This window comes from Saccoglossus kowalevskii, chromosome 14 (assembly GCF_978046115.1).
Source record: "Saccoglossus kowalevskii chromosome 14, keSacKowa6.1, whole genome shotgun sequence".
Lineage (NCBI taxonomy): Eukaryota > Metazoa > Hemichordata > Enteropneusta > Harrimaniidae > Saccoglossus > Saccoglossus kowalevskii.
This window is the reverse complement of record NC_140654.1, coordinates 10,882,047-10,905,639: the sequence shown is the minus strand read 5'-3', so window position 1 is coordinate 10,905,639 and position 23,593 is coordinate 10,882,047. Positions and strand designations below refer to the sequence as shown.

The 23,593-nt window shown below is 32.6% G+C and overlaps 1 protein-coding gene across 1 annotated transcript in view; it reads left to right on the top strand.

Annotated features, from left to right (window-relative positions):
- LOC100313639 (iodide transporter-like protein) overlaps positions 1 to 20,967 on the top strand; it is a 44,307-nt gene extending 23,340 nt beyond the window's left edge. Inside the window, 12 exon segments of the mRNA NM_001168100.1 lie at positions 9,874 to 9,941; positions 10,802 to 10,956; positions 11,801 to 11,941; positions 12,267 to 12,396; positions 13,983 to 14,071; positions 14,643 to 14,755; positions 14,915 to 14,982; positions 15,328 to 15,414; positions 17,670 to 17,878; positions 17,993 to 18,093; positions 18,740 to 18,867; positions 20,142 to 20,967. Coding sequence (NP_001161572.1) covers positions 9,874 to 9,941; positions 10,802 to 10,956; positions 11,801 to 11,941; positions 12,267 to 12,396; positions 13,983 to 14,071; positions 14,643 to 14,755; positions 14,915 to 14,982; positions 15,328 to 15,414; positions 17,670 to 17,878; positions 17,993 to 18,093; positions 18,740 to 18,867; positions 20,142 to 20,273 — 1,421 coding nt within the window. The 3' untranslated portion in view covers positions 20,274 to 20,967.
- Positions 20,968 to 23,593: the final 2,626 nt, after the last annotated feature.

Sequence of the window (23,593 nt, the reverse complement as noted above, 5' to 3'; positions counted from 1 at the left end):
CCAATACAAATTTAATATTGGTGCAGTATTGGTCACCAATGCAAATTTAATATTGGTGCAGTATTGGTCACCAATACAAATCTAATATTAGTGCAGTATTGGTCACCAATTCAAATATAATATTGGTACATCATTGGTCACCAATACAAATTTAATATTGGTGCAGTATTGGTCACCAATGCAAATTTAATATTGGTGCAGTATTGGTCACCAATATAAATCTAATATTGTTCAGTATTGGTCACCAATTCAAATCTAATATTGGTTCAGTATTGGTCACCAATACAAATCTAATATTGGTGCATCATTGGTCACCAATGCAAATCTAATATTGGTGCATCATTGGTCACCAATGCAAATCTAATATTGGTGCAGTATTGGTCACCAATATAAATCTAATATTGGTTCAGTATTGGTCACCAATACAAATCTAATATTGGTACATCATTGGTCACCAATACAAATCTAATATTGGTACATCATTGGTCACCAATACAAATCTAATATTGGTGCATCATTGGTCACCAATGCAAATTTAATATTGGTGCATCATTGGTCACCAATACAAATCTAATATTGGTGCAGTATTGGTCACCAATATAAATCTAATATTGGTGCATCATTGGTCACCAATGCAAATCTAATATTGGTGCAGTATTGGTCACCAATATAAATCTAATATTGGTTCAGTATTGGTCACCAATACAATTCTAATATTGGTACATCATTGGTCACCAATACAAATCTAATATTGGTACATCATTGGTCACCAATACAAATCTAATATTGGTGCATCATTGGTCACCAATGCAAATTTAATATTGGTGCATCATTGGTCACCAATACAAATCTAATATTAGTGCAGTATTGGTCACCAATACAAATCTAATATTGGTGCATCATTGGTCACCAATGCAAATCTAATATTGGTGCAGTATTGGTCACCAATATAAATCTAATATTGGTTCAGTATTGGTCACCAATACAATTCTAATATTGGTACATCATTGGTCACCAATGCAAATCTAATATTGGTGCATCATTGGTCACCAATACAAATCTAATATTGTTCAGTATTGGTCACCAATTCAAATATAATATTGGTACATCATTGGTCACCAATTCAAATATAATATTGGTGCAGTATTGGTCACCAATACAAATTTAATATTGGTGCAGTATTGGTCACCAATTCAAATTTAATATTGGTACATCATTGGTCACCAATACAAATTTAATATTGGTGCAGTATTGGTCACCAATACAAATCTAATATTGATACATCATTGGTCACCAATACAAATCTAATATTGGTTCAGTATTGGTCACCAATACAATTCTAATAATCTAATATTGGTGCAGTATTGGTCACCAATTCAAATATAATATTGGTACATCATTGGTCACCAATTCAGATATAATATTGGTACATCATTGGTCACCAATAAAAATCTAATATTGGTACATCATTGGTCACCAATAAAAATCTAATATTGGTACATCATTGGTCACCAATACAAATCTAATATTGGTGCAGTATTGGTCACCAATTCAAATCTAATATTGGTACAGTATTGTTCACCAATTCAAATCTAATATTGGTACAGCATTGGTCACCAATACAAATCTAATATTGGTGCACCATTGGTCACCAATACAAATCTAATATTGGTAATCATTGGTCACCAATGTAAATCTAATATTGGTGCAGTATTGGTCACCAATGTAAATCTAATATTGGTGCAGTATTGGTCACCAATACAAATCTAATATTGGTGCAGTATTGGTCACCAATACAAATCTAATATTGGTACATCATTGGTCACCAATACAAATCGAATATTGGTGCATCATTGGTCACCAATGCAAATCTAATATTGGTGCATCATTGGTCACCAATACAAATCTAATATTGGTAATCATTGGTCACCAATACAAATCTTATATTGGTGCAGTATTGGTCACCAATGTAAATCTAATATTGGTGCGGTATTGGTCACCAATAAAAATCAAATATTGGTGCAGTATTGGTCACCAATACAAATCTAATATTAGTGCAGTATTGGTCACCAATACAAATCTAATATTGGTGCAGTATTGTTCACCAATACAAATCTAATATTGGTACATCATTGGTCACCAATACAAATTTAATATTGGTGTAGTATTTGTCACCAATGCAAATCTAATATTGGTACATCATTGGTCACCAATACAAATTTAATATTGGTGCAATATTGGTCACCAATACAAATCTAATATTGGTGCAGTATTGGTCACCAATACAAATATAATATTGGTACATCATTGGTCACCAATACAAATCTAATATTAGTGCAGTATTGTTCACCAATACAAATCTAATATTGGTACATCATTGGTCACCAATACAAATTTAATATTGGTGTAGTATTTGTCACCAATACAAATTTAATATTGGTGCAGTATTGGTCACCAATACAAATCTAGTATTGGTACATCATTGGTCACCAATACAAATCTAGTATTGGTACATCATTGGTCACCGATACAAATCCAATATTGGTGCAGTATTGGTCACCAAATCAAATCTAGTATTGGTACATCATTGGTCACCAATACAAATCTAGTATTGGTACATCATTGGTCACCAATACAATTCTAATATTGGTTCAGTATTGGTCACCAATACAAATCTAATATTGTTCAGTGTTGGTCACCAATACAATTCTAATATTGGTTCAGTATTGGTCACCAATACAAATCTAATATTAGTGCAGTATTGGTCATCAATACAAATCTAATATTGGTTCAGTATTGGTCACCAATACAAATCTAATATTGGTGCAGTATTGTTCACTAATACAAATCCAATATTGGTACATCATTGGTCACCAACACAAATCTAATATTAGTGCAGTATTGGTCACCAATATAAATCTAATATTGGTTCAGTATTGGTCACCAATACAAATCTAATATTGGTGCAGTATTGGTCACCAATACAAATATAATATTGGTACATCATTGGTCACCAATACAAATCTAATATTAGTGCAGTATTGTTCACTAATACAAATCCAATATTGGTACATCATTGGTCACCAAGACAAATCTAATATTAGTGCAGTATTGCTCACCAATACAAATCCAATATTGGTACATCATTGGTTACCAATACAAATCTAATATTAGTGCAGTAATGTTCACCGATACAAATCCAATATTGGTGCAGTATTGTTCACCAATTCAAATCTAATATTGGTACATCATTGGTCACCAATACAAATCTAATATTGTTCAGTATTGGTCAACAATACAAATCTAATATTGGTACATCATTGGTCACCAATACAAATCTAATATTGTTCAGTATTGGTCACCAATACAAATCTAATATTGGTTCAGTGTTGGTCACCAATACAATTCTAATATTGGTTCAGTATTGGTCACCAATACAAATCTAATATTGGTTCATTATTGGTCACCAATACAAATCTAATATTGTTCAGTGTTGGTCACCAATACAATTCTAATATTGGTTCAGTATTGGTCACCAATACAAATCTAATATTGTTCAGTGTTGGTCACCAATACAATTCTAATATTGGTTCAGTATTGGTCACCAATACAAATCTAATATTAGTGCAGTATTGGTCACCAATACAAATCTAATATTGGTTCAGTATTGGTCACCAATACAAATCTAATATTGGTGCAGTATTGGTAACCAATATAAATCTAATATTGGTACATCATTGGTCACCAATAAAAATCTAATATTGTTCAGTATTGGTCACCAATACAATTCTAATATTGGTTCAGTATTGGTCACCAATACAAATCTAATATTGTTCAGTGTTGGTCACCAATACAATTCTAATATTGGTTCAGTATTGGTCACCAATACAAATCTAATATTAGTGCAGTATTGGTCACCAATACAAATCTAATATTGGTTCAGTATTGGTCACCAATACAATTCTAATATTGGTTCAGTATTGGTCACCAATACAATTCTAATATTGGTACATCATTGGTCACCAATAAAAATCTAATATTGGTACATCATTGGTCACCAATAAAAATCTAATATTGGTGCTGTATTGTTCACCAATTCAAATCTAATATTGGTTCAGTGTTGGTCACCAATAAAAATCTAATATTGGTTCAGTATTGGTCACCAATACAAATCTACTATTGGTTCAGTATTGGTCACCAATACAAATCTAATATTGGTTCAGTATTGGCCACCAATACAAATCTAATATTGTTCGGTATTGGTCACCAATAGGAATCTAATATTGTGTTCAGTATTGGTCACCAATACAAATCTAATATTGGTTCAGTATTGGTCACCAATACAAATCTAATATTGTTCAGTATTGGTCACCAATACAATTCTAATATTGTTCAGTATTGGTCACCAATACAAATCTAATATTGTTCAGTATTGGTCACAATACAATTCTAATATTGGTTCAGTATTGGTCACCAATACAAATCTAATAATGTTCAGTATTGGTCACCAATACAAATCTAATATTGTTCAGTATTGGTCAACAATACAAATCTAATATTGGTACATCATTGGTCACCAATACAAATCTAATATTGTTCAGTATTGGTCACCAATACAAATCTAATATTGGTTCAGTGTTGGTCACCAATACAAATCTAATATTGGTTCAGTATTGGTCACCAATACAATTCTAATATTGGTTCAGTATTGGTCACCAATACAAATCTAATATTGTTCAGTGTTGGTCACCAATACAATTCTAATATTGGTTCAGTATTGGTCACCAATACAAATTCAATATTAGTGCAGTATTGGTCACCAATACAAATCTAATATTAGTGCAGTATTGGTCACCAATACAAATCTAATATTGGTTCAGTATTGGTCACCAATACAAATCTAATATTGGTGCAGTATTGGTAACCAATATAAATCTAATATTGGTACATCATTGGTCACCAATAAAAATCTAATATTGTTCAGTATTGGTCACCAATACAAATCTAATATTGGTTCAAGTATTGGTCACCAATACAAATCTAATATTGTTCAGTATTGGTCACCAATACAATTCTAATATTGGTACATCATTGGTCACCAATAAAAATCTAATATTGGTACATCATTGGTCACCAATAAAAATCTAATATTGGTGCTGTATTGTTCACCAATTCAAATCTAATATTGGTTCAGTGTTGGTCACCAATAAAAATCTAATATTGGTTCAGTATTGGTCACCAATACAAATCTACTATTGGTTCAGTATTGGTCACCAATACAAATCTAATATTGGTTCAGTATTGGCCACCAATACAAATCTAATATTGTTCGGTATTGGTCACCAATAGGAATCTAATATTGTGTTCAGTATTGGTCACCAATACAAATCTAATATTGGTTCAGTATTGGTCACCAATACAAATCTAATATTGTTCAGTATTGGTCACCAATACAATTCTAATATTGTTCAGTATTGGTCACCAATACAAATCTAATATTGTTCAGTATTGGTCACAATACAATTCTAATATTGGTTCAGTATTGGTCACCAATACAAATCTAATAATGTTCAGTATTGGTCACCAATACAAATCTAATATTGTTCAGTATTGGTCACCAATACAAATCTAATATTGGTTCAGTATTGGTCACCAATACAAATCTAATTTTGGTTCAGTATTGGTCACCAATACAAATCTAATATTGGTTCAGTATTGGTCACCAATACAAATCTAATATTGTTCAGTATTGGTCACAATACAATTCTAATATTGGTTCAGTATTGGTCACCAATACAAATCTAATAATGTTCAGTATTGGTCACCAATACAAATCTAATATTGTTCAGTATTGGTCACCAATACAAATCTAATATTGGTTCAGTATTGGTCACCAATACAAATCTAATTTTGGTTCAGTATTGGTCACCAATACAAATCTAATTTTGGTTCAGTATTGGTCACCAATACAAATCTAATATTAGTGCAGTATTGGTCACCAATACAAATCTAATATTGTTCTGTATTGGTCACCAATACATATCTAATATTGTTCAGTATTGGTCACCAATACAAATCTTATATTGGTTCAGTATTGTCACCAATACAAATCTTATATTGGTTCAGTATTGGTCACCAATACAAATCTAATATTGTTCAGTATTGGTCACCAATACAAATCTAATATTGGTTCAGTATTGGTCACCAATACAAATCTAATATTGTTCAGTATTGGTCACAATACAATTCTAATATTGGTTCAGTATTGGTCACCAATACAAATCTAATAATGTTCAGTATTGGTCACCAATACAAATCTAATATTGTTCAGTATTGGTCACCAATACAAATCTAATATTGGTTCAGTATTGGTCACCAATACAAATCTAATATTGTTCAGTATTGGTCACCAATACAATTCTAATATTGTTCAGTATTGGTCACCAATACAATTCTAATATTGTTCAGTATTGGTCACCAATACAAATCTTATATTGGTTCAGTATTGGTCACCAATACAAATCTAATATTGGTTCAGTATTGGTCACCAATACAAATCTGATATTGGTTCAGTATTGGTTACCAATACAAATCTAATATTGGTTCAGTATTGGTCACCAATACAAATCTAATATTGGTTCAGTATTGGTCACCAATATAAATCTAATATTGTTCACTATTGGTCACAATACAATTCTAATATTGGTTCAGTATTGGTCACCAATACAAATCTAATAATGTTCAGTATTGGTCACCAATACAAATCTAATATTGTTCAGTATTGGTCAACAATACAAATCTAATATTGGTACATCATTGGTCACCAATACAAATCTAATATTGGTTCAGTATTGGTCACCAATACAATTCTAATATTGGTTCAGTGTTGGTCACCAATACAAATCTAATATTGGTTCAGTATTGGTCACCAATACAATTCTAATATTGGTTCAGTATTGGTCACCAATACAAATCTAATATTGTTCAGTGTTGGTCACCAATACAATTCTAATATTGGTTCAGTATTGGTCACCAATACAAATCTAATATTAGTGCAGTATTGGTCACCAATACAAATCTAATATTAGTGCAGTATTGGTCACCAATACAAATCTAATATTGGTTCAGTATTGGTCACCAATACAAATCTAATATTGGTGCAGTATTGGTAACCAATATAAATCTAATATTGGTACATCATTGGTCACCAATAAAAATCTAATATTGTTCAGTATTGGTCACCAATACAAATCTAATATTGGTTCAAGTATTGGTCACCAATACAAATCTAATATTGTTCAGTATTGGTCACCAATACAATTCTAATATTGGTACATCATTGGTCACCAATAAAAATCTAATATTGGTACATCATTGGTCACCAATAAAAATCTAATATTGGTGCTGTATTGTTCACCAATTCAAATCTAATATTGGTTCAGTGTTGGTCACCAATAAAAATCTAATATTGGTTCAGTATTGGTCACCAATACAAATCTACTATTGGTTCAGTATTGGTCACCAATACAAATCTAATATTGGTTCAGTATTGGCCACCAATACAAATCTAATATTGTTCGGTATTGGTCACCAATAGGAATCTAATATTGTGTTCAGTATTGGTCACCAATACAAATCTAATATTGTTCAGTATTGGTCACCAATACAAATCTAATATTGGTTCAGTATTGGTCACCAATACAAATCTAATATTGTTCAGTATTGGTCACAATACAATTCTAATATTGGTTCAGTATTGGTCACCAATACAAATCTAATAATGTTCAGTATTGGTCACCAATACAAATCTAATATTGTTCAGTATTGGTCACCAATACAAATCTAATATTGGTTCAGTATTGGTCACCAATACAATTCTAATATTGGTACATCATTGGTCACAATACAATTCTAATATTGTTCAGTATTGGTCACAATACAATTCTAATATTGGTTCAGTATTGGTCACCAATACAAATCTAATAATGTTCAGTATTGGTCACCAATACAAATCTAATATTGTTCAGTATTGGTCACCAATACAAATCTAATATTGGTGCAGTATTGGTCACCAATACAAATCTAATATTGTTCAGTATTGGTCACCAATACAAATCTAATATTGGTTCAGTATTGGTCACCAATACAAATCTAATATTGTTCAGTATTGGTCACAATACAATTCTAATATTGGTTCAGTATTGGTCACCAATACAAATCTAATAATGTTCAGTATTGGTCACCAATACAAATCTAATATTGTTCAGTATTGGTCACCAATACAAATCTAATATTGGTTCAGTATTGGTCATCAATACAAATCTAATATTGGTTCAGTATTGGTCACCAATACAATTCTAATATTGGTACATCATTGGTCACAATACAAATCTAATATTGTTCAGTATTGGTCACAATACAATTCTAATATTGGTTCAGTATTGGTCACCAATACAAATCTAATAATGTTCAGTATTGGTCACCAATACAAATCTAATATTGTTCAGTATTGGTCACCAATACAAATCTAATATTGTTCAGTATTGGTCACCAATACAATTCTAATATTGTTCAGTATTGGTCACCAATACAAATCTAATATTGTTCAGTATTGGTCACCAATACAAATCTAATATTGTTCAGTATTGGTCACCAATACAATTCTAATATTGTTCAGTATTGGTCACCAATACAAATCTTATATTGGTTCAGTATTGGTCACCAATACAAATCTAATATTGGTTCAGTATTGGTCACCAATACAAATCTGATATTGGTTCAGTATTGGTTACCAATACAAATCTAATATTGGTTCAGTATTGGTCACCAATACAAATCTAATATTGGTTCAGTATTGGTCACCAATATAAATCTAATATTGGTTCAGTATTGGTCACCAATATAAATCTAATATTGTTCAGTATTGGTCACCAATACAATTCTAATATTGGTTCAGTGTTGGTCACCAATACAAATCTAATATTGTTCAGTATTGGTCACCAATACAAATCTAATATTGGTGCAGTATTGGTCACCAATTCAAATCTAATATTGGTACATCATTGGTCACCAATACAAATCTAATATTGGTACATCATTGGTCACCAATACAAATCTAATATTGGTACATCATTGGTCACCAATACAAATCTAATATTGTTCAGTATTGGTCACCAATGCAAATCTAATATTGTTCAGTATTGGTCACCAATACAAATATAATATTGGTTCAGTATTGGTCACCAATACAAATCTTATATTGTTCAGTATTGGTCACCAATACAAATATAATATTGGTTCAGTATTGGTCACCAATACAAATCTAATATTGTTCAGTATTGGTCACCAATTCAATTCTAATATTGTTCAGTATTGGTCACCAATACAATTCTAATATTGTTCAGTATTGGTAACCAATTCAAATCTAATATTGGTACATCATTGGTCACCAATACAAATTTAATATTGTTCAGTATTGGTCACCAATACAATTCTAATATTGTTCAGTATTGGTCACCAATACAATTCTAATATTGGTTCAGTATTGGTAACCAATTCAAATCTAATATTGGTACATCATAGGTCACCAATACAAATTTAATATTGTTACATCTTTGTTCACCAGTACACATCCAATAATGGTGTAGTATTGGTCACCAGTACAAATCTAATGTTATTAGTCCCTGTTCAGACACAGTCTGATGGACTTATGTTTTGACCCTTGTGTGTCTTTGTGTCCGTGCGTGTGTGCGTGCATGCATCCATCCATCCATCTGGACCTGTAGATATGCCTGGTCACCAGTACAAATCTAATATTATCGCAAATCTATTATATTGTTTATCAGAATTCTTCTAATGTCGATTTAATTTCAGTGACTGGTTTCAGTTTATGGGGGTCAATCCTTGCGTGCGGCATTGTTTGTACTTTTTATACAACAATAGTAAGTGTTATTTGTGTCACAATTTTGATTCTAGTCGTTGCTTGGTCTCATTATTAGATTGTATTTTTTTTCGAAGTTGAGCACTGTGACATTGATGTCTAAAGTATTTACTGTAAAGAACAGTCTATAAATATATATAGGGGGAAATTATTATATTCTGCATATATTTAATTATGGGAAATGGTGACCGTCCACTAATTTTCAAATGAAATCTGCTATAAAATTCCTAGGACAGTTATTACACAATGCATAAACTTTTTGAGAATCACTTATTCAAATTATGGCAGGCGAGCTCTATACTCAGAACTGAACTGCTAGTATACATCATCTGACTCAAAAGATTATGTATCCCAAAAGTCAATGACAATTTTTTCCTCAAGTTCCTGTTATAAAAATTGACTTTTGAGTATATATATGTCTTTGTGTTCTTTTCTCAGCACAGCAAAATTTAGTAAGGGTTTTTTTGTCACATGATCCATATAAGGGGTTGGGGGCATTTATGATATAAAAAACTGATGACAATTCATGAGATTTGACTTCATCATTGTTGTTTGACTTTATCATGGTATTTAATGAATATAAATTTCAGTACTGGAACATTCTGACTAGTTGAATAGCATACTGTATAAATACTGTAAAATACCTTATTTGAGGGGAAATTAATTTGGCTGTATATTTTCACTGATTTTTGATGAGTTGAATATAAAATATAAGAAAAAGATATTTCCACTGATGCATTACTATGTGAAAATAAGAAAAAAAAAATTCCAAATTAAAATAAAGTAATTTATTATGTATATTATGCAAACACATAATTTTGTTTGATATTTTAAGATATGACGTATGATTTTTCCAAACAGGGTGGTATGAAAGCCGTTCTTTGGACAGACACATTCCAATTACTGGTTATGTTCTCAGGTTTTTTAGCTGTCATCATCCAGGCTTCTATTCTTCTTGGTGGATGGTCTAACATCATGGATATTTGCGAGGAGGGCAAGAGAATTGAGTTCTTTAAGTAAGAGAATAATAATGAGTATTGCCACTATGAATTTTGAAACATTCAGAAAATTTTGACAAACACATTTATTTTTGATCTCATATCTAGCATGTAGCTGTGGAGAACACAGTTGTTTAATGTTGAAAAGGTATTTTTACTTAATACTGTAAAATGACTAATTTTCACTGGGTTTAAATTTCACTGATTTACTATTTCAGGCATATTCAGTGGGTTTTAAATTCACGGTTTCGTCCTTTAGATAATGTGTTCTATGCTAAATTTTACATATTCACTGGGTTTTAATTTAGCGCATTTTCCAGTCAGCGAAATAAGCTAAATTAAAACCCAGTGAATAATTACCCCCTTACAGTATCTAAATTTTAAAATCTTATGTTTTCTGGTATGTTGAAATTTCACTGGTTTGTGAAGACAATTTGCATAATCACTGGGTTTAAATTTAATGCATTTAACTTTAATGTTATCAGCAATAGTCAGTTCCATAACAAATATAAAGCCATACTGTATTTGCTCTATTAGTGTGCACTTTAATACTTAAATAACTCGAGGTGTTTCTATTATTATTTCAATTATTAAAGTGTGGTGGTCGTCACGCAGCACATGTTCGATTTTCATGTAAATGAACAATGTATTTTACATGTTTTGTATACGCCGCTATGAGTGTTCCATACGCCGCTATGAGTGTTCCATATCGAACAGGACGCGGCACGATGACTGTCGCCCTTTACAACAATAGCAAATGGGGTTTATATGCATTTCTATTTAAGATGCATCTCTAATAGAGTAAATACTTGAACGATGTGATTCTAATAGAGTGAATACGCTACATATGATTGATTTATAGTTTTGATCCAGACCCGACTGTACGGCATACTGTGTGGTCTGTATGCTTTGGTGGAATCTTTACATGGGTTGGAATATATGGATGTAATCAAGCTCAGGTCCAACGTTACTTCACATGTAGGACCATAAAAGATGCTAAAATGTAAGTATCCTATATTAAAGTGGGGGAGTTGTCACCTGCACATGCGTCAGATGGCCATAGCGTGTTATTGTTTACAAACAAGTGTCTACCCATGAGCCTTTGCGTTTTTAGCCTATGTAGTAATCGTCGCTTGGGACTGAATTCTCGCGCATGCGCAGGTGACGACCCCCCCACTTTAATATCTGCCTACTCTTTCTTTATATAATTTGTTCAAAATCTGTGCGCAGTGCCATTTTGTGTAATTTTCTCCTCAGTTTGTCATTATGTTTTAAAGAAATTAATTAGAAGGCTCTGAACCGAAAACAAATTTTGAATTTTTTCCCAGTGCCATTTATTTAAACATACCTGGGCTTTGGTTGGTGTTATCATTATCTGCATGCAGTGGTCTTGCTATGTATGCTTACTATGTAGACTGTGATCCACTGTCAGCGGGATATGTCAGTGCACCAGACCAGGTGAGTATATCATGTGATCAGTTATACAAATCATGTGACTAGTAAAGTATATCAAGTGATCAGATAAATACATCATGTGACCAGAAAAATATATCAGGTGATCAGATAAATACATCATGTGACCAGGAAAATATATCAGCTGATCAGATAAATACATCATGTGACCAGGAAAATACATCAGGTGATCAGATAAATACATCAGGTGATCAGATAAATACATCATGTGACCAGGAAAATATATCAGGTGATCAGATACATTTATCTGGTGAATATAAAATGAATATGTGAGAAGATGAATATAATTTGCTTGGTAAATAAATCCTATGAGCAGGGAAATACAAGTGATTAGGTGAATATATGTGATCGGGGTTATATGTATGACTTGATAAAAACAATTTGAACAGGTGAATATATCCTGTGACTATAAAAACATAATGTGGACAGGTGAAAATGCTGTGATTAAGTGACTATACTGTATGTGAGTAGTCAATATGGATTTGGTTTTTTTATTATATCTGGATGTTATCTCATTTAATGGATGGTGGTTGTCTCGCAGAGTATGTTTGAATTCCAAATTAACAAACAAAAGTATTTTACACATAGTTTGATGCAAGTTTTCTGAAGTTATTTTAATCTGACCCCAGAATAGAGGTATGCATAAGTGAATATTCATGTTTTTACATCATACGGTGCCAATTTAGGCTTGATTCTGAATTCAGTTGACTTCATATTTCCATTTATTCTGAACCAGTTGACTTCATATTTCCATTTATTCTGAACCAGTTGACTTCATATTTCCATTTATTATGAACCAGTTGACTTCATATTTCCATTTATTCTGAACCAGTTCACTTCATATTTCCATTTATTCTGAACCAGTTCACTTCATATTTCCATATATTCTGAACCAGTTCACTTCATATTTCCATTTATTCTGAACTAGTTCACTTCATATTTCCATTTATTCTGAACCAGTTCATGAACTTTGAAGTAGCGGCCGTAGTAGTATATATTAGAACACGAGATGTCGTTTACTAGTATATTGTTGAACATCAAATACTTTTAAATATTTTTTAAACTCCGATGTAACACAATTTGTTTAGAACTATGTGATATATATTTAGCATCACATTTGCCTAATGTAGTGAGTTTTGAAACTGAGTTTTACAAGCGAGATCTGACTTTTGACTTGTATGTTATACTGAGGCGCCGTTATGTGATGATATAACGGAAATGCTTGTACTGCATGAACTGGAATTTAAGTATTTGTATTTTAGCAACATTTTATTGAATTTTTAGTGAGTTTATTTTGTGTTGTAATTCTGATTTATTACAGTCTTATGTGAATTAGAATGAATAAAACTATTATTGGCAATCTACCTGTGAAAGATATTTCTAATATATACAATTCACCACATGTGTTGTCTGTTTCTATGTCAGTCCCATATAAAACAGGGCATGGCGCGATGACCACCATCATTGAAATTATAACATTCTCTGTTTAATGAAAAATGTATATTATTTGCTTTTATATATATATCCTTATGAATATGTTATGAATCAAATATTGGTCATTTTATTTTCAGTTGATGCCATATTTTGTGATTGATATCCTGGGTTTTTTGCCAGGCTTAGCAGGTGTGTTTGTAGCCTGTTTGTTCAGTGCTGCACTCAGGTAAGTGACTGTTTATTGACTCAACACAAATAATAAACCCCTATAGGATGTTGCACTTTTATACTTTCTAAGCATGAGTGACTGGTAGGCAAGAATCTTACAAGTTGTTTGCATCCAAAGATGGTGGTGTTTGGTGTCTGATGCTAACTAAGTCAGACGTCAATGTAAATTTCATTCTTCGTTTTTTTAGTTATGACCAAATAACTACCAGCAGCTTGTTGTCAATAGTATGTGTGTAGTTAATTGGGTCGTAACTAGAAACAAAGCCAGATGAAAAATAATCAAGACATGACTATCTAGCCTTCAGCGTTACGAACATCCTGTGCAAGTCACAAAAAATGGTGTTTTCAATAGTCAGAATAGTCCAAAAAGCATAATAACAAAATCAGCCTCGAAATTCATAAAAATAATCATTGATACGTCACATGTATTATAGTATTTACCTATATCTAAGTTTTCAGATGATATGTAGGTTGGTATAGTAGCATTCTTAGTAACTTTTATATACATCTTTAACTTTTTTTTCAACCCTACATTTGTAATTGAAATTTAATCTTTTTTTTGTTGACAGCACAGTATCATCTGGATTGAATTCATTGGCCGCTGTTACAGGTGAAGACATCATACTCCAAATATGGCCGAATATAGATGGAAAAACATACACTAATGTGACCAAGATACTTGGTAAATGTCAAGTTTTGTTTCAGAAAATCTGCTTTTCTATTTACAATATGTCATGTGTTTTAATTAAAAATGAATAATTACTTGTTTTTTTATTTTTGATGTTATGACTGACAAAAATAATGAATATCTATTTTCTGGTCTTTTAATTTTTCTATCCAGCTTTATCCTATGGTATATTAAGTATAATAATGGCGTTTGTCTCGTCAGTCATGGGCAGTGTATTACAGGTTAGACAATTTTGAAATGTATTATATGTCTTAAGGAGTGGGCCATGGCAAAAAAAAAAAAAAAAAATGCAAAGATCAATAAAAGAAACAACAAATTGTGCATGCCATTCATTCTTCAGGGAAAAAAATATTACACAGGAATTAAAAAAAATTACAGTGAATTCATCACTGAAAAAATTTAAGTGCAATCACCTTGTTACATCCTGAGTTTCTAATGGCCCGCCTCTGACTGCAAAATTAAATAGCAAATACAGTGTCTGAGACTTCTTCCAATGAGAGTCCAGTTAACATAATATATGTTCACTTTGTAACGCTCAGTTTAATTGGTTATTATCATATGACTAGGCTGCACTTAGTATATTTGGTATGATTGGTGGACCATTACTGGGACTGTTCTCACTTGCAATATTCTTTCCTTGGGCCAACTACATGGTAAGTAACTTCTTCAAAATAGTTCTGTAACATTTTGTCAAAGTTATCACCTTTCACAAAAGAAACCCACATATAATTTTGTTATATTCTTTCAATCTGAAGACATTTCGATTTAAAAGTAACAAAGAAAATCAAAAAAAAAAAATCATAAAAATGCTATTGACTCAAATTATTTCTCAATATTCATATACTGTAAAAGGCTTAATTATTCACTGATTTTTAATTTTGTTATTTCGCTGACTGGGAAATGCACTAAATTAAAACCCAGTGAATATGTAAAATTGAGCATAGAACACATTATCTAAATGATAAAACCGTGAATTTAAAACCCACTGAATATGCCTGAAATGGTAAATCAGCGAAATTTAAACCCAGTGAAAATTAGTCATTTTACAGTATAATCATTGTATGGTTATTACTGAGATTATGACAGGTCAATCTTAGTATATCGAGTTTGCTTGGATAAATCAACCCCAGATTGATCTTACTTGGATAAATCAACCCCAGATTAATCTTACTTGAATAAATCAACCCCAGATTGATCTTACTTGGATAAATCAACCCCAGGTTAATCTTACTTGGATAAATCAACCCCAGGTTAATCTTACTTGGATAAATCAACCCCAGGTTAATCTTACTTGGATAAATCAACCCCAGGTTAATCTTACTTGGATAAATCAACCCCAGGTTAATCTTACTTGGATAAATCAACCCCAGGTTAATCTTATTTGGATAAATCAACCCCTGGTTAATCTTACTTGGATAAATCAACCCCAGGTTAATCTTACTTGGATAAATCAACCCCAGGTTAATCTTACTTGGATAAATCAACCCCAGGTTAATCTTACTTGGATAAATCAACCCCAGGTTAATCTTACTTGGATAAATCAACCCCAGATTAATCTTACTTGGATAAATCAACCCCAGGTTAATCTTACTTGGATAAATCAACCCCAGGTTAATCTTACTTGGATAAATCAACCCCAGGTTAATCTTACTTGGATAAATCAACCCCGGGTTAATCTTACTTGGATAAATCAACCCCGGGTTAATCTTACTTGGATAAATCAACCCCAGGTTAATCTTACTTGGATAAATCAACCCCAGGTTAATCTTACTTGGATAAATCAACCCCAGGTTAATCTTACTTGGATAAATCAACCCCGGGTTAATCTTACTTGGATAAATCAACCCCGGGTTAATCTTACTTGGATAAATCAACCCCGGGTTAATCTTACTTGGATTAATCAACCCCAGGTTATTCTTACTTGGATAAATCAACCCCAGATTATTCTTACTTGGATAAATCAACCTCAGGTTAATCTTACTTGGATAAATCAACCTCAGGTTAATCTTACTTGGATAAATCAACCCCAGGTTAATCTTACTTGAATAAATCAACCCCAGGTTAATCTTACTTGGATAAATCAACCCCGGGTTAATCTTACTTGGATAAATCAACCCCAGGTTAATCTTACTTGGATAAATCAACCCCAGGTTAATCTTACTTGGATAAATCAACCCCAGGTTAATCTTACTTGGATAAATCAACCCCGGGTTAATCTTACTTGGATAAATCAACCCCGGGTTAATCTTACTTGGATAAATCAACCCCAGGTTAATCTTACTTGTTCATCAACTGGTTCAGGTCATCCAGTTGGACGGCCACCATAACAATGGCATCAGTCAGAATTCTAGAAGCACCCGTAGTGGATGGAACGACTTGATCGAACACAATTTGACATATGACGACAATGACTTGTTGTTTGATTTCAATATTGAAGTCTGTTGTTATTGGCAGTGAACAATTTTATTTGATGCTATTTTATTAGTAACTACTACTTTTTTAAAAACACTCTCCATTTTTTCGTTGGATGCTGGAGTCTGATATAGCAACCATTATGCTACCAGTGAACATTTACAGTAATATGAGGTTATTACAAAGTATTCACAAAGACAGTACAGCGAGAGTATTGTTTGATGCACAGCGGAGGTCGATGCGATCAGAGTAGTCTTCCAAGGATACATCATGGGAATGTTAAAATCCAAAAAGTTTAGAACAGAATCAGTGAACTTCTTTGTGTGGAGTACGGTCAAACCCTGGTGGCAGCCATGTTTGTTTTTATTATTAGAGGACGCTTGCATGCATAATCATTTCCTAATATGGTAGGATGAAAATACCCTGTAAAATACAGCAAAATTATGGCGTTACGGTGACAGATGTATAATAATTGTTATTATTATCTTCAATCCAGGGTGCTATTGTTGGGCTATTAACAGGTTTAATTATCTCATTCTGGGTTGGGATTGGTGCATTCATGTATCCACCTGGAAGACCTAGACTACCATTCTCTACAGCCGGATGTTTGAACCTCACTACAGTTACCACGGATACCAACACAACCGATTGGGTGTCTAGTTATTTTAACGAATCCGTGACAACAACAACAACTCAAGACTCGTAGTAAGAATTTGTTTGCATTCTTTATATTTAAAACATTTCCTGCAGAAACTTAATTTTGACAATCATATTTCTCTTTTATTCAAATTATATTAATAAAATGTTTTTTATTGTCAGTCCCCCTATTGCAGATTTATATTCCTTGTCCTATATATACTACGGTGTACTATCCTGGCTCATTGTCGTCATCGTTGGACTTGTTGTCAGCTTTATTACTGGTAAGTAAAAAATAGTTCACTTTTATAGAATTGGACAGACAATGTTAAGATATCGAATGATTGATGTGTGATATGAGATGTATTTTTAGCTCTGCTGTCCAGCGTTGTCACCCGGTGTCTGTTGTCGTTACTTGGTGTATATACAATCAGACTTGCGGTTTTTAACAAGGATTTGAAAATATCACTTTTTATCAAAAAAGACAAAAATATTCATAAAAATTAGAGAATTGAAGATATCATCATGAAATGAACAAATCTAAGAGAGGTCTACCCATATACACCAAGTATCAAAGCATTCAAGCTTGTAATTTTCAAGAAGAAGTCGAAAAAGTAAAACATTGACACGGACGACAACGACAGACAGACAATCACTCATATGATAAGCTCCGCTCGGCAAAGTCAACAGCGGAGCTAAAAAGTTGACATGGACACTGACGGACAAACACTCATATGATAAGCTTCGCTCAACAAAGTCGACAATGGAGCTTAAAAGTAATTTTTGTATAGACGTCAGTGCAAAATGTCATTTTCCATTGAAAAAAACACACATTTTATAATAATGAGAACGAGACCAAAATGATATATATTTTTTATTCCAGTTCAAACCTTCTTAAAATAGTCAATGCATAATGTTTTTGTTCCTTAGGTGCACAAAATCCAGCGGAATTGGATGCAAATCTAATCAGTCCTTGTGTTGAAAAGTGTTGTTGTTGTCTTCCTGCAAGCTGGAAAAATATACTTAATTGCGGTTTAAAAAAAGAACAGTACCAAGAGGTGAGTTATAGGTATTACACCACTAATTGACAATTGTACAAACCCATTTATCATACACTTAGACGTTCTCACCGAGGTGTGACTTCACTCTGTGATATGCTTTTCATAAATTTCATATCAGTACATGTGCCTGACATGGTTTGGTTTGGACTACTTTCAGAGTTTAGGTTTGCCTGTACAGTCAACAAGTTGGAAATGTTTTGAAAGATGCACAAAATGTGGGGTACACATCAAAAAAGAAATGTGTATATAAATATTTACAATTTATCATTTTGTACATATTTTTAAGCTGCAAATTTACAATGTCCAGCCCCTCCCCAGTGTGTGCCTTGGTATGATTCATACAATCCTCATGTGATTTTACCCAAAAAATAATCACAATTTTAAGTCAGACACAAACAAGACAACATGATGTGTTACTGGAAATACTAATTTATGAAACCTTAGTTAGTTAAGTTGTTTACATACAAAGCATTAAAGCGAGAGGGTCATCACCTGTCTACGTGCAGAAATTGAGTCCTAAATGATGATAACAACACACGCTAAATATGCAAAGGCTTATGGGTAGACGCTTGTTTGTAAACAATGATACGCTATGGCCATCTGACGCATGCGGAGGTGAAGACTCCCCCGCTTTAATTTTGGAGAACAAACAGACATGCACTACACAGTCGACAGCAATGTGATAAATTTGAAATATTTGCTTGAGCCATTACAATATCTTGTAAATAGAATTATCTATTTAAAATGTGTAACTGTATGGCAGCACATTTTCGTTTTTATTTAGTTAAATAATATGAAGTTATTATGAGGATACCTCAAAGTATGCCTGATAGGATACATCATGGGAATTCAGAAATCCAAAAAGTTTAGAACAGAATCAGCGAACTTCTTTGTGTGGAGTCAGGTCAAAACCCTGGTGGCAGCCATGTTTGTTTTTATTATTAGAGGACACTTACGCGCGTAATCATTCCATAGTTGGAATTTGCATTTTCCAATATGGTAGGATGAAAATCCCCTGCAAAATACCGCAAAATTATGGCACGCTGTAACTTTACGTTACGATAACAGATGTATAATAATAATAAATACAATAAATCTAGAGCTACTAACGAGGGTGTTCGACTACATGTGTGTGACACCTGTCCACATTTGAACCTCATAATATTGTGACTCATAGTTAGCCAATAGTATCATCATTTATTCAATGAAAATCAAACAATTCCTATGAGAAACTTTTACAGATATAGAATTTGTATGTTTTCTTTCTTCAGCAAGAGAAATCACCTCATGAACATGAAGAATTAATGCCAAATGGATGTAAAACGATGGTAACTCGAAATGGAAATGGTAAAACAGATGTCCATGTGGTAAATCTATCGTCGGAATATGAAACATGTCTGTAAGACTGCATGAATACAGTCACTATATTTGGATCTGTATACCATATTTGGATCAGCATGGTTTGCCATATTTGGTGTAAATCATTTGCATAATCTTGCCCATCATGAATAATTATGGGCTCAGTTTTCATCCAAAATACACAAGCTGTGTTCCAGTGCTTGACTTACATCGTGAAGATATTAACTCTAGTAACCGACAAACTGTTTCCAATAGCATTATCACTCAAGGATGTTTTTATTGTGATATTTTTTCCGTTCAGTGATAAGGAGGTTTGGATCTAATTTAAATCCATTTTCCTATATATTTAATAATATGGATCAATTCCATATAAACACAAATTGAGAAAGTGACTAAACATAAGAATATTAACATAGCATTGCATTGGTTTCCATGGTGAATGTATCAGTATTTCTAAATTTAGAATTTTTGTTGGCATAAAAATGCTGTCGACAATTTTTCAAAAAGTTGCATATATTTTCCAAAAAGATATTTTTGCATTACATTCAATGGGAATTTATTTCCCATAATATACAAATTTGTCATTCTTACAAAATACCATTGTACATTTTATATCCTATTTAGAATAAGTAGGGTTTATTTGCAAGACATAAATCTTGCTTGAATCTGAGAATTTTAGTCTGCTGGTATCCAATAAATATTGAGATAAATAAATATTCACTTTTTTTATCGCTTGAAGTCAAGTTATTATGTATAAATGCGCTATTTTCACATAACTTGTTTTATCTTGTGCCACGAAGTCCGAAAACTGGGACTTGTAATTCGGTCTCCGTCCGTGGTCATATTTCAGAATCCTTTGGACTAATTCCGTTCATTCTTTGCATGTGTCTAGAACTTTATGTGGGACATATGCACATGCAGTGGTTTAGCGATTCGATTCAAAATGGCCGACTGGCAGCCATCTTGTTTTTTGAAAATGTTGTATTTTGGACATGCTTTGTCAGTTTTCATTCAAACTTGGTACATAGATTATACATGTTAGGATACATGTCCATGACAATTTCTTTCGCAATTGGATCAAAGATGGCCGACTGGAAGGGATCTTGTTTTTTTGTTTTTAAATGTGGTATCTTGGACATGCTTTGTCAGTTTTCATTCAAATTTGGCACATACTTTATACATGGTAGGATACATGACAATTTGTTTCAAAATCGGATCAAGGATGGCAGATTGACAGCCATCTGACATTTTGGCCTTACTACTATATTTCCAAGATTTATGTACCATTTTCATTCGTATTTGGCACATACATGTCACTTTGTTTCAAAATCAGATCATAGATAGCCGAATAACGGCCGTTTTTATTTGTGGCCATATTACTATATCTGTCACCCATGTATCATTTTCATTGAACTATGATTTCTGAATTTTATTTTCATGTTGGTTCTCTAGAATTGAATTATATATATTTGAGTATAATACTCAATTCTATTAAATATTTCTTATATTTCTAGTCAGAGGAATATATTTTACTAGCCTATAATCTAGGCGACATTTTACAAACAATACAACAAGCTACGCTTCGATTCAAATTTATACAAACATAAGCAGTATTAAATATATGCATAAGTGTTTACGTTATTTAGGGTTTCGAGCCCTATGGGGCGAAACCCTATTGTAGTTGCTTTGATTATTATTTTTCCGCAGTTTTTTGTAAGTTCTGTAACTTGAAAAATAATGCTGCGATTGATTTGCCATTTTGCATGCTGATAAAGGGCCATGAGTTGTGGTGCATACCCCAAAACCAGCCATATAGATCACATGACCTGGCCGCCATCTTAGGTAGAACACAAACCGGAAGTGCTCAATTGCACCACTTTCTGAGGGTCTAGGAACTTTGGGTAGCATCATTGGCTCATGTCTAGCAAATATCAGCAATAAAATCTTTAGCGGTCATATTGGATTTTCTGAAAATTTACAAAAAACTTTAAAAATCTTAAAAATGGCTCATCCATGTGATTAGATTTTTGAAAAATGGCTTCCTTTGGCAGCCATTTTGGATTTAGTAAAAAGTGAAAGTATGCTATAACTCATGAACAATTTGCTAGATTTAAACAAAACTTGGCATGCAACATCCCTTCGATAAGATGATTGTGTTCATAAAAATATTTCCCATGATTCAAGTGGTTTTGGCGGCCATCTTGAATTTATCAAAAAAATGCCAAAAACATCAAAAAATTATCTTCTTAAAAACTGCTTGCTTGTTTGACAGTCAATTTAGCATATAGTGTCTCTGTTGATAGCTCTACAAGGTTACTGAAGCAGATTTTTGAAAAATGGCTTCCTTTGGCAGCCATCTTTGATTTAGTAAAAAGTGAAATTGCACTATAACTTATGAACAATTTACCAGATTTAAACCACACTTGGCATACAACATCCGCTCAATAAGATGATTATGTGTTCATGAAAATATTTCCTATGATTCAAGTGGTTTTGGCGGCCATGTTGAATTTATCACAAAAATGCAAAAAACCTCAAAAAATTATTTTCTTAAAAACTGCTTGCTTGTTTGAAAAGCAATTTAGCATATAGTATCCCTGTTGATAGCTCTACAAAGTAACTGAAGCAGATTTTTGAAAAATGGCTTCATTTGGCAGCCATCTTGGATTTAGTAAAAAGTGATATTACGCTATAACTTATGAACAATTTACCAGATTTAAACCAAACTTGGCATACAACATCCCTTCAATAAGATGATTATGAGTTCATGAAAATATTTCCCATGATTCAAGTGGTTTTGGCGGCCATATTGAATTTATCAAAAAAACCTCAAAAAATTATCTTCTTAAAAACCGTCCCGCTTGTTTGACTAGCAATTTAGAATATGGCACCTATGTTGATAGCTCTACAAAGTTACTAAAGCAGATTATTGAAAAATGGCTTCCATTGGCAGCCATCTTGGATTTAGTAAAAGAGAAAAAGTTCTATAACTCATGAACTATTTGCCAGACTGATACAAAATTCGGTATGTGGAATCCTTGCATTAAGTTTATCATATTCCTGTGAAATCAAATCCATATATTTTGTAGTTTGTCTGCCATCTTGCATTCTAGACATGAAACGTTCGTCAAATAATCACATCAAGCAAGTGCAATTTGCCATGAGCCATGCAGGCTCGAAACCCGTCATCGCTGCTATGCAGCTATATTTTTATTTGATTTATTTTTGCGTTTTTGGCTATCATGGACACGAACACCTGCTAAGTACTGGGTTTATATTTATTAAGATTACAGGTCATGTTTCCTGTTCCAGTTTTGTGTCATGGTGTATGCGCATGGTCTTCTCTTGCTGCATATTGTTACTA